Here is a 13,190-nt window from a genome sequence, read left to right on the forward strand (position 1 = left end):
TCATATTAAACGCAATCGCTACTCACTACGATTAATCTCAGTTTGTCATCGACCATCAGTCAGCCGCTTCTTAAACATGAGAAGAAATTTATTTCTTCAGCACGATGATTCACCCAGAAACACCACTGGACTGTACTGCTGCTATGACACTACAACAGGTGAACAAACAAGAAACGCGTGAAGGCGAAAGCGAAAGTAAGAAATGAGTTGATTTTCCGCGAAAGGAAGCAAAGCTCAGGATACTGTAGACATTTCATTACCACGGTTGTGATAGCTACATGCCATATGGAATTCTCTCCTTGTGAGACCATAGCCTCATGACAGGCTGTCGGTAGTGTACAAGTCTCAACGTGAGTAACAACATACTTTAGCGTTACTTTTTTAACGAATAATTTAGGAAGTGTATGTAAGCGCGCGCTTGAGAGAGAGAGAGGTTTAGATGTGTGTATGTGGTGAGAGAGAAAGCATGTGTGTATGTGGGCGCAGGAGGAAGTGGTTTAGATGTATGCGAATGAGTGAGAGAGAGAGAAAGCATGTATTTTTTGTGTGAGAGAGATTAAAGTGGTTGAAATTTGAGTGTGAGGAAGAGCTTATGTGTGCGTATGTCTGTGTGTGTGCAAGAGAGCGAAGGAGAGACAGAAATTAGAGAAACCATTTTAATGCAATCCTTGCACTTTTTTCTTTTAAAACAAACTTTATTTCACATAATTGCAATGACAAGGAAGCACTGAGGTCAGATGCAGGTAAGCTGATTCAATCCAGGATACAGAGCTTGCTTTAATTACATACTATAGACCCAGATACTGTCGTGACGAGTCAACAACAAGACGAACAGCGAACAAAGTTACAACAAAAATATAATAACACAAAGAGGTAAAGGTACAAGTCATTTGGATAGCTACATTTTGTCTACTTCATCACCATTATCATCACCGTTGTCATGATCTCTGTCATCTAACAGCTCTCCATCATCGTCCTACTCTCCTCTTCATTTATCTACCACTCAGCTCTTCATTCATTTGCCCACTATGATCTCAGGTCATTTAATGCCGTTAAATTAATCTTGTCTTAATAAATATTTTATTTTTCTCGTTTCGATTTTTTTCTTTCTGATTTCTTTTGTAATTTCCTTGTAATAATATAATCTGTCTCAGAATCTCGACAATCAGAATGCCGAGAGGTCTGCTGCTAAACCAAAGTGTCCAGTAGATTGTGAACATGAATGCATTTTCTTCAGCAGTTCAATTCCTAATCAGGGGTTTTCATGAATACTGGTCACCGAGTACTCCGAAATACCAAAGTACGTGTACCTTTGTGCTAATGTTTCTGTTAGTAGCTTCTAGTATCAGTGATACATATACAGGTGTGTGAGTGTGCTCGCCTACCTAAGTATGTGCTGCTTACATTCACCAACTGACAGAAATAAATGAAGACATATGTTTAATCACAGCTTCATATAGTGTCTTTCAAGTGTCAAAAGGTTGTTTTTATTTGATATTTCAGATGATCCAATGGACGTGGAAACATGTCCTGAGAAACATGCTGAATACGCGCTTGACAATGAGTCTCATAAAGGTCACACCTTCTCTCTCTCTCTTTGAGCACATGCCTTAAACAGAAATGCTGAATATTTTAAGATAAGTCTTCAACACATGCCTCGACCAGTCTACTGTATATTTATGTGAAATTATATATTGATATATCGTAATTAATTAACTTTGCGCCTTACGTTTATGTTACAGTATTTTGATGGTCTAGCAGTCTAGCTTTTCAAAGCGAGATTTTTAAGTTATATTTTCGATAAAAAAAATCCGTAAGGTTCTTTGACTGTCTACAGATGAGCAAATGGATGTTGACTCAGACTCTAATGAATCCGATGAACTCTGCGAAGGTGAGATTCTCCCCCTCCCTGAGATCATGTGAACTGTTGCTCTGATATCCTGTTCAGTATCATATCTCTTGTCTTGATATGATTGTACAAGAAATTCTATGGATTCAGCAGTTAACCAAGCTACTGTTCATAATTTTAAGATCTACTGAGAAATGAAGATAAACAGGTTATGTTCTTTGTACAACATCAGTTTTCATTTCTGTTTGATGAGTTCATTTGATTTCGTCTGATATTTCTCCTCCTAACCTCTCTCCACGGGATCAGTAACCTACGATAAAGCGGGTAAATGGTGTGTGACCAATGCCACACTGCCTGTGATATTTCTCTTTCATGTATGATTTCTGGCAAATAAGAACAGGGATATTTCTGTATGTTGCAACTTACTGAGATGTTATAGAGATTGTTTAGAGGTTTTGTCATCAAAATCAGGCTAAAATACTAGTAGTTAAATCTTCCACATTATCTTTTGTCATAACATGTCGTCCTGGTCATCTTTCTCGTTGTCACTTGGCTAAATAAATTCATCTTATCTTTGATTTAACTATATTTTAAAGTGATGCATCTTATGTGACGAATAAAAGAGACATGATATTATCAAAATGCATAGTCATACAAATACCTTCTCCACATCATGTCACAACAGAGACACACCAGCGAGAACAAGAAGTAAAAGACCAAGAACGGCTCAGGTGCCTGGAGACAGAACCATTTTACCCAAAGAAACTTTTCTTCAAGAACGTGGCTCCATGCGTCTCCACCGAGTTTCTTGTAAACTACCTGAAGAACATAACTGGACAGGACTGCGTAGACCTTCTGTATAGTAATGAGCCTGGAGGTGTTCTGGCCACCTTCAAAACCGAACTCTGCAAGTAGTAAACTATCAATTCTTAGAATATTATTCATTGGCTTTCTAATGTGCACAATTTAGTTTATAGTGTGCATGAACTAACGATGATTATAATGGTGCTTATTAGATTACAATGTAAAGTGCCTGCAAAGTCGAAATGTGTTTTCAAAATGTCCCAAATGACTGCGTGTGTGTGTCTCATTTCTGTCATTTGTGTCTACTTGGGATGTGAGCAGATTTTGCGAAAGTGAAAAAGAAATGCCAGAAAAAGCTGCTAAATAAAAGACATCTGGAGGTATGGAGGGTACCAGTCTCTAACAGCATCCTCGTGGAGAACCTCAGCCCAAACACAGATCCTAACCATGTATCTTGCTACTTTGAAACCCCGCGTGCTAAGGGGGGAACAGTGCTTGCAGTTAAACAAGTACGAGACAGAACCAAGTGTGTCGTCTTCTTTGAAGATAAGAAAGGTAACAATATTTGATTGATGTGTTACAGATAAACCTTTGTGGTAGTCGTGGTGTTGGTTGGTATGCAAGAGGGATTGTATGTGTACACCTTGAATTGCTCTTGCGAGGGAACGCTTTATAAAACTGTAATCCTTGTTATAAGACATCAGTAAGTTAAGAGGCGTGGACAACATTCTGAGACTTCTGACGTCTAGAAGTCAACATGTAATAGTGTTATTAAAACATCTATTATATTTAAAACTAATTTTCAACATACACAACAGCAATATTAAGCACTTTCAGTAATGGTAGGAAGATTTAGTCTGTAACTAAAGGTGGACCTGTCTGTCCCAGCAACTGAGGGTGTCCTGAAGGCGACTCACAGACTCGGAGGCCGGAAGTTACGGGTCTCGCTCTATCTGGAATGTCTGGGACCCTCAGGAGGCAGAACAGAGCCCTACATCTTTGTCCCTCCCCCTCCTGTAGAGCTGACAGAAGCAGACGATCTGAAAGTCTGTTTTGTCACACACAGCGCCGACATATTGCAGAGCTTCAACGACCACCTGTCACAGGTTCATGCCCATGCCTCTGTAGTGGAAAATGTTCTTAAAGTGAATTGTACCCTCACAGAATCGATGCACAGTGTTCACATTTTAGTGGAGACATGGAGAGAAAATGTAAAGAAACAGCTGACGACCTGCCTCAGTTCCGTTAGACTTCAAAGAATAAAAGTGCCGCCAGAAGTATGGGAAGAGGTGAAAACCAATGTGGAAGAGTGTGGAGTCTGCTATGGCGATCTGGTCCTAACGCGCAAAGAAGAAAAAGACTTTTTAGTGTTGGGGAGAAGCAACACAAAAGGTGACACATTTGAAAAGATTCAAAGCATTGTTAAGGTCAAACAGGAAGAGTTTGAGGTTAGGAAACAAACAGTAAATTGCACAATAAAGCTTAAGAAACATCAACTAGATCTCGTCAAATCATCGTCCTTTCTTTCAGACCTAGGAACACAAGATGGAGGTCCCAGAGTAGATATTCATTTTCAAGACGAAGAAATAACATTCCAGGGTCAGCTGACGGCGATAAGAGAGGCGCAGGTAAAGATGTTTGATGTCATCAATGCCACTTTCTCAATGGCAGTGACAAATATTCCCGACTGTCAACAACGTCTTCTCGCCACTGACACATCTCACGAAGCTGTGAGGAAAAAACTCACAGCAGCTGATCTCGCTGCATCATGGGAGTGTTACAATGAAGGAGTTGTTGTAGTCTACAGCTTAAAACAGTCTTGCCTCAACCAAGCTGCTTGCTTAATTCAAACATCGTTCAAGAGTGAAACCATATTTGTCAAGGAATCATCTTCCAGTTTGCTGAAAACAAGTGAATGGAAATGTTTTAAAGAAAAGCTTTTGGAAGAAAACTGCGGACTTCTAACAATCATCACAAATCTCCGCACCATTTTCATCACAGCTTTCTGCGATATTATGGTTGCTGTCAAAGAAGAGGTGAGAAAGTTTGTTTCAGAAAACACCATCTACTCCACAGTTTTCAAGCTTTCACCAAGTCGTATGAAGTTTGTGGCCCTGTTTTGGGAAAACAAACTTGCTCTTATCGCTTCGTCTTTGAAAGTGAAGATTACTGTGCAAGATGACAAGAAGGATATTCTGGTCAGAGGAACAAAGAACGGTATTGAGAATGCGAAAAGAGAGCTGAGTTCCCTGGAAAAACAAATTATTTGTATAGAAGAAGAGATTACAAGAAAAGAAACCGTCTCCTATCTTACTGACCTAAAGGACATCAGCACATTGGATGCCTTTGCTTGCACCCGCAGGTGTGTTCTGTCTCTTCACCCAGAACCTCAGGTAAGGCCATGGCTGTACGACCAATGGGATAATAGAACGCTACATAGAAATTTACATATTTTTCAAGTATTTAGAACATTTTTATAAACAAATATCATTACCCATTAGTAACTGCAAAATAACTCATGAAAATGTTTTCAAATGCTGTTTACCATAAATGTAATTTTGAAATTATATTGCCATTTCACTAGTAGGTTAGTAGAAGAAAAGGCTAAAAAAAAATTTAATTTATTTGCTTTACAGATGGTACCTACAGATCAACCCTCTCTAAGTCCCCCAAAAGTGCATGCATTACTAAAGGACATCACTCAGCTCTCTGTGGATGTCATTGTCAACGCAGCCAATGAACGAATGGATCATGCCGGGGGACTGGCCAGACATATTGTTTTGAAAGGCGAGAATGTTACAATATTTAATTTCTCCAAGCTTCAACCAAATTTATATGATCTTTTTGTTTCTTTGTTTCTGTTACTTTCTTGACAGTATCGCAACAGATTTTGAGCGATTTTTTTCTCAAGCGCAGATAACTGTGACGGAGGAGGATACAATAGAAACATCAAAAATTAAAGTGATAAGTAAAGCATTTCTTAACCGAAGAAATTTAGACGAATGTTTGAAACAGTGTAGTAAAGTATTTACGTGATGGTTATAGAAAATCTACTTGACTTGATCAAAGGTTTAATCATATTTCTTGTTCAGGAGAGAATTTAGAGGGTTAAGTGACCCGGACGTTCGAAAACAATTTGGATGGATCTTTCTTATGAATAATATATGAAACTGTTTACGTGATGAAAAGACTGGTAATATTTTTTGAATATAATTACATGCATTGGTGAATGCGAGCTTGTTCTTACAGGAGGCATAGCGATACAGAAAGAGTGCTACAATATTCTAAAAACCAGAGGCAAGCTGTCAGAAGGCGATGTGCTGGTGTCAGGACCAGGGAAGCTTCCCTGCAAGTCCATCATCCACGCTGTGGGACCTCGGTATAAGGGAGGCAACAAAGGGGAAGAAGAATGTCTCCAAGCTACAGTGTTAGAATGCTTGAAGACTGCCACTGACCTAGGGTACACTTCTATTGCTTTCCCAGCCATCAGCTCAGGAATATTTGGTTACCCTGTTAGGGAGGCAACTCGTGTGATCGTGGAAGCTGTTCGATCTTTCTTCAGTACCAACACTGACAGCAGCATCATTGATGTCCGACTCGTTGATATTTTGCCTCGCACTATCCAGGACTTCGAAAAAGCCTTAGAAGGAGCATCAAATCAACAGATGTCCACTGATTTAAAGTCAGGTAATATTTAGTTTGTTTCAAAACGTTTGACCTAGAAATTTCAGGGAGTAGAGCTTGTTTTCATTTTGCTGTTCGGAAAGCTCTTATGAAACCAGACTTTGATGTCTAAAAGCCTTCAGGATAGTTTTGACTTATTACAATGGGAACAGCAGTCATGAAATCACTTTAAAATATTTAATTTCTATTATCATATTTAGAGACTTTTCCTTTTTGTATCTTGGTGTTGTACCTTTTTAACAGCGCATTTAGCTCACTGCTCAGTGGCCAAATTCTTTTTTTGCAAGATGATGATGATGATGATGATGATGATGATGATGATGATGCTGATGATGCTGATGATGAAGAATAAGTAGATAAGTAGATGCTTCTTCCTGTCTTAGCTTTTCGAAGATGTAGGAGGGAAGAACTATTTTCTACACCGTGTGTATAGTAATTCCATTTGTTCTATTCCCATTTCTGGGCTTCTTCTTCTTTTCGTGGACAGGTTCTCCAGGACTGGTACTTGTTACACCTGGAGGGGAACATAAAAAGCGCACGGTATACAAAAAAAACACCCATCAGATGTCAAATTACATGAATGAGTCTCATACATCTACTATCTACCTGCTCACCCATCTCTCATACATGTACACACCCTCTAAATGTAACGCATATCAAGCATTGACAAAATAAAATAAGATGTATGAATGGAAAGAGATAATACGTGAAGGTAGAATTTTTAGTCAGTACACCATTAGTCTGCATGTAATTCTTGTCTTTTACTTTTTTCTTCCTTTTTCCTATTATTCAGAAATGTATCATCACTGGGTTCTGAGGACATTAGTGAATATCCTATATCTTATTTTGCTATTAAATGTGAAAAATCTTACAATAATCTTCTTTTTTGAGATATTTTTTAATATTGATGATTACGCAAAAGCCACAAGCAAGATTCACACAAAATAAACAGGGAAGCAAATGACAAAATATATCAATGCCTGCGAACTTTTTTCTTTCCATACAGATTGTTCCTACCATCATTCGGGACATCAATCTGCTAAATGTGGATGCAGTTTTGATTGCTGTTAATACAGGAATGTTTCACTTTGGTGACATTGCAAGTAAGAACACGAAAAGTTATGACTGGCCATAAAACTCATGTCCATAAATTGATAAATTGATAATCACGCCTTGTGTGTAATCTTCCAGTGAATTTCCTTCATGTCAAAGCTCTAGAATGCGAAGTAGAGGGTTAAAGACCTTGAATGTTTTAACCCTCTTCGTTGTTAATAGCAAAGGTAAAACGATATGTAAATGATTAATTAATTTTACAGAATGGGAAACAATCGGAGTTTAATGTTGTAAATTATCCTTTTGGGTCGCCAGACCACAGAGCAACAGGAAAACACTTTCAAATATAAACTATCTTTTATACCTTAAAAATCCTTAATATCTGAATGAGTTTTCCTGGTATTTTGTGAACTGCTACTGACAGCCAAAAAAAGATAAGTTTTATGAATAAAGCTTTATGTCTGTCCTACAGAGATTAGAGAAATTAAGGAAGAGTGTCAAGAAAGTCTAAAAACGAAGGGTGAGCTGTCAGAAGGAGATGTACTGGTACTAGGTCCAGGAAAGCTTCCCTTCAAGTCCATTATCCACGCAGTCGGACCTCGACTTAAAGATGGCGACGAAGGTGAAGAAGAATGGATTCGGGCGACAGTGACAAGATACTTAGAAACTGCCTCCGACAGAGGGTACACGTCCATTGCCCTGCCCGCCATCAGCTCCAGAGTGTTTGGCTACTCGGTGGAGACATCTGTCCGAGTCATCGTGGATACTTTGAAGGCTTTCTTCAACATAAACCACGACAGCAGCGTTATCGATGTCAGGCTCATCGATGGTTTCTCACACAATGTTCAAGAGTTTGAGAGAGTGTTAAGCTCAGGATCTCTCGAAAGCAATCCTTTACCCGCTGCTTCACCTGAACCCTCCATAGCACCTGGTGCCGCTTCTTCAGAGCCTTCAGACCGGACGGTAATGAAGAAGAAATATAGAAAATTTTATTAGCTGCTAGAATTATAAATGAATTTAATTTATCCATGGCATTATTGGTATGTCGGGTTATTATTTTTTTTCTCTACAGTTGTTCTGTTGGCTTAAAGAAATAGCTAACAAACGGGCAAGGGCAACAAAGCATTACATTTGTTGAGAAAAAAAAGAAGACAGATATATACATATATATCTTTAGACAAAGCAAATGCATAATTTCCAGACTAAGAAGAGTCAAAACCAGAATGTAAAATCATAAAGATGTAAATGCTAGAAATAAAACCTTTTTTTTGTAGATTTTGAGCAATAATCAGTCGTCGGAAAGCCAGAGTGAGGCAGGGGTCGCCACTCAGCAAACAGACGGCGCAACAGAAAATCCTGTCAATGAAGCTACATCCCACACCGACGGACCGGCCAGAAATGCTTCCATGATAGCCTTAGCAGTGGACATTACTCAACTAAACGTGGATGCCATTGTGAATCCCATCAATAAGGACTTGGATATTTCTTACAGAGTGGCCAAACGTGTTGTTGAGACAGGTAAGATCTTTACCCGAAAGAAACCCTCGCCAATAGCACGATATAATCTCCATAAGAAATGATGAGGCAACACCACGTACATGCCTACAGGAAACTTGATCACTCCTAGAATCATTATACATTGTTTGGTGTGTGTTTATATATATATGCGTGCATATGCATGCGGATTTGTGTGACAGGAGGTACAGAGATACAAGAAGAGTGTCGCCGTCTTCTCGAAGACATGGGCGAGCTGTCCGAAGGCGACGTGCTGGTGTCAGGACCAGGAAAGCTTCGCTGCAAGTCCATCATCCACGTAGTTATACCCACAAATGCAGAGGATGACAAGGTAGAGGAAAGTATGCTGACAATAGTTGTGAAATGTTTAGAAACGGCCTCTGAGAGAGGATACACTTCCATAGCCCTGCCACTCCTCACGTCGAATACATGGGTATTTACCTACACGGATAAGCTCGCGGCACGTGCAACGGTGAAGGCTGTACGTGGTTTCTCGCCATGTACCCGGACAGCAGCATCAAAAACGTGACATTCTGTGACACTCGCTCAGAAGCTGTGACAGAATTCAGGGCTTCGATAACAGATTCTCTAGTCGTAGAGCAAGGTAAGGACGTTGATGTTTGCTATCCTTTCTTCCGAAAACGAAAAACTTCCCAACCGAAAGCGTGTGAACAGTTTGGTTTTTACAACGACTTTGTTGTGTTTTGTCTGGATTTTTCAATCAGGTTTTGATTTTCAAACCGCGGGGACCTTGGGAACGTGCCGCGCAGTGGACGATGAAGCGTGTTTGACAGTAAGTACAGTGTAGGAGAATCCGGTAGTAACGCTTAGTTCTTATTTTACTTTGTTGTAAGATGTGACGGTAGAAGCCAAGAGGAAAACACGAAAAGAGTTCATTATGTTTTGGAACACACTCCGTGGAACGAACTGTTTGTTTTCCTCGAGGCACTTCTATTCTGTCCTTATCTTTAATTGACACTGTTAGTGCTGATGACATAGTCGAATTGTGTTTAAGGCAATAAATCATATGCGTCTTCTGAAATGATGCAGATTGTAATTTCATGCTCTCCCCATCCCCCCATCCTCCATATTTGTTCACCTTGTGTTTAATCGGATGTTTCCTTTCCTTTGTGTGTTCAATGTAAGCATTCTTCTCAGTGGCCCACGATCTCCACTCACTGGACGTATGGAGCTACGAGACCAAAGCTGAATGCGGAGAATGTTACACCACCAATGATTGGAGCAACGGTATTAATATTATGAAAAGAGTGAAGGTCTTTATCATCCTCATCATCACGACTGTTACCACCATTACCACGACGACGACGACGACGACGACGACGACGACGACCACCACCACCACCACCACCACCACCACCACCAACAACAACAACACCACCACCGCCGCCGCCACCACCACCACCACCAACAACAACAACACCACCGCCACCACCACCACCAACAACAACAACACCACCACCGCCACCACCACCACCAACAACAACAACACCACCACCAAAAACAAAAAACCGTGACTATGCATTCTTCTGCTTTCATAGGTTTTTGGCAAAACGGCAAACACGAGTCTGTCTCCTGGGACACTCTTTGGAACATCGGCTGGTGAGTTTAAGTCACTGTTCCGTACATGTGAGTGCGAGTTTGTATGACAACATATTTGAGTGTTTGGTTGTGTGTATGTACATACCCGTTACGTTTACATCTTAGTACTTATCAAGGATTTCTTCTAAGCTTTTGCTTACTAGTGACTGAATAAGATAGAATAATGTACACAAAGTGATCTGTATATAATATTCAATAACCAAGGTCCAAAAGAAGCAATACGACTGTGCGTGTGTGTGTTCGTATACGCTGAGCGATCTCGTGCATGTAACAACACTTCGTGCAATCTCGTTTGCCGGCTGATGAAAAACACGTAAACAATAATGCTGATAGTAACAACTGTAATAACAACACTGTTCTAAACCATCAAGATTGTAGTCGCAAAATCCTGACTTGTTCCAGCCACACCTGGTCCGCAAGCAAATGTCCAAGGTTTGAATTTTGGTGACATTCATGTTACCATCAAGCAGGGAGACATCACGGAAGAGGACACGGAGGCCATCGTCAACAGCACTAACTCTAAGATGGATTTCACTCGAGGTTTTGTGTTTCTCACTTATGCTCCTGTTCTGCTTCACGAGCTGGGCTGGGTCACAGTAAACAGACACGGGTACACAGTGTGCCAGTAATTTCTCTGTTGAAAGATTGTTTTAAAACTGGGGTAGAAATGTATATACTTGTATAGATTTGTAAGATAATGGGTGGACTCCTGATGGAGTAGTGGACATATTAAAGGTGAAGAAACGAATAGGAAAATAAATGGTAGATACGCCAATCAGTTTTAGTGCTATTATTGAGGATGATTAGGAGGATGGGTGTAGTGATGATTATGAGGATGATTGGAACAGCAGATAATGATAGCGATAACTTTTGTGGTGTACTGATTTCACCAGTAAAAATTACTTTTCGAAATTATGTGACAAGGATTTCTATTATTTTTACATCCAGGCGCTGTTTCGATCGCTCTGAGAACCAAATGTGGACCAGAACTTGAGCAGATGTGTGAGGCTAAACGTAGGTGACACTCAAAAGTCTCTTCAAACAATTTTTTTGGCCTCTGCTTACAAAGCTAAACGATTGATATAGTTACATTTGCACTTAAATTATTCAGTGGAATTAAAAAATATATATACTGAAACAGTCTTAAGATGGTGTCAGTAAGAGTTTAATTATTTGGTTAGAGTATTGCCTACTTTGTTTTTAACAAAAGTGTTTTGGTATGTCAACTGTGGAATGAAGTGTTTGCATGTTTCCACAGCCTCCACAAAACACAAAGTTTACAAATTTTAGTGTGAGGAGCATGAAACTATGTGAGGTCGCGGTCACTCTTGCAGAAGCTGGTCCCTCCTTCATTGCCTGACCTGCGTGTAAAAAATATTACAATGTCCACAGTCAGGTCTTTTTTAGTATTCAGACGTGAACTTGCAAAATCACATATTACTTCAAGCGCCACTTTCAACAAATATCTTTTACTGATTTATATCAGTTTCAGAGATGGCCGAACGTAAGGTGGTGGTGACTGAAGCGTGCAAGTTGAGGAGTAGATATATTCTACACATAGATGCTGAACACTACAGAACACCTGGCAACTGGGAGGACGCCTACATTGATATTCTGAAAGAGGCGGAGAGCATTGGTCTGAAGTACATTGCCTTGCCAGCCATTGGGACAGGTAAGCCACCAGAATCACTCTTTGGTGTTTGTCAGCGCTTAATTCTTTGTTATCAACATTTTATAATGCATTGTTACTCGCTAGTTTATCACTTAGTCATTATTGTTTTATTGAAACGCATTTTTCTTGTTCGTTACAGCAGAAATATGGTATCTTTTCTGACTTTTCTGACTTTTCCGAAGGTAACTGTCTCTTTTTCTTGCTACAGGGGGACTGGGGCTGTCTTTCACTGAGTCAGCGAGAGCTTTGGGGCGAGCACTGATCACTCACTCGCGTGACACAAAAGCTGCCACCTCAGTGACAGTTGTGTTGTTTGACGCGGCCACGATCGGCGATTTCAAAGACACGTTGACTCAGGTGGGTGCCACCTGGAAGGCTGCTGAAGCCATGGGATTACAATGGCCATGTGTCTCTGAGAGGCTGTACCCTATCTTCGGGACCGGAGGTGAGAACAACTGCAAGAAACCATTCCGTCAGTGTAATATAACCGTTTATTGTTATACTATTATATATATAAACTAGGAATAAACGCAAAAAGTAGTGCAGTAAAGGATTAAAGTCATAGTAAATAACCAAGGCAGTGATAAGGCTGTGTGACGTCAGCGAGGGAGAGGAAGTGTCGGTCGTTGTTAGGATTTGAACTCAAGTGATGGTTGGTGTGTGGTTAGTTGGATTAGTGACATATATTAGTGAGAACAATCAAGATGACTATGGGCAATGTCCAACCATATCATTACCTCAGCTGGCGATGGCATCCAGCTGATGTCATCGGAGGACGAAAGAGTCCCGTGAACTTTTTTCTTATTATACACAACATCCTATAGCACATTCGACTTTTTCGACGAGATTCAAACTGATCCTACTCTTTACGAGATTCGAAGCACTTTTATTTTGTCTTTACAATCCATTTAAAGTCCCGAGTAAAGTATCTATTGAGAATTAAGTGAAATGTACTTTTAAACAAATTCTTCTTTGTCATTTTAAAGGAACTCT

General features: G+C 40.0%; 1 protein-coding gene across 2 annotated transcripts; it reads left to right on the forward strand.

Annotated features, from left to right (window-relative positions):
* The first annotated feature begins 208 nt into the window (after positions 1-208).
* On the forward strand, positions 209-10,035 carry LOC112564360 (poly [ADP-ribose] polymerase 14-like). Of its 2 annotated transcripts, none has more exons than XM_025239121.1 (15): positions 209-350; positions 1,155-1,300; positions 1,504-1,575; positions 1,838-1,891; positions 2,535-2,756; positions 2,975-3,208; positions 3,542-5,046; positions 5,290-5,440; positions 5,873-6,340; positions 6,825-6,877; positions 7,344-7,440; positions 7,863-8,353; positions 8,665-8,908; positions 9,088-9,509; positions 9,631-10,035. In XM_025239121.1, the coding sequence occupies exons 2-14, from the start codon at positions 1,219-1,221 to the stop codon at positions 9,432-9,434; spliced, it is 4,020 nt and encodes a 1,339-aa protein (XP_025094906.1). In that variant the 5' UTR covers positions 209-350; positions 1,155-1,218; the 3' UTR covers positions 9,435-9,509; positions 9,631-10,035. The 2 variants fall into 2 exon arrangements, with proteins under 2 accessions (XP_025094906.1, XP_025094907.1); XM_025239122.1 differs by having other exon boundaries at positions 5,903-6,340.
* The last annotated feature ends 3,155 nt before the right edge of the window (positions 10,036-13,190 follow it).

Source organism: Pomacea canaliculata, linkage group LG5 (genome assembly GCF_003073045.1).
Source record: "Pomacea canaliculata isolate SZHN2017 linkage group LG5, ASM307304v1, whole genome shotgun sequence".
In the NCBI taxonomy this organism is placed as follows: Eukaryota; Metazoa; Mollusca; class Gastropoda; order Architaenioglossa; family Ampullariidae; genus Pomacea; species Pomacea canaliculata.

Bases quoted from the DNA above. Each gene is read 5' to 3' on its own strand.
- LOC112564360 (XM_025239121.1), top strand. From the start codon at position 1,219: ATGAATGCATTTTCTTCAGCAGTTCAATTCCTAATCAGGGGTTTTCAT. The intron at 3,209-3,541 runs GTAACAATATTT...TGTCTGTCCCAG, and splicing joins CTTCTTTGAAGATAAGAAAG to CAACTGAGGGTGTCCTGAAG. The intron at 6,878-7,343 runs GTATACAAAAAA...CTTTCCATACAG, and splicing joins GGGAACATAAAAAGCGCACG to ATTGTTCCTACCATCATTCG.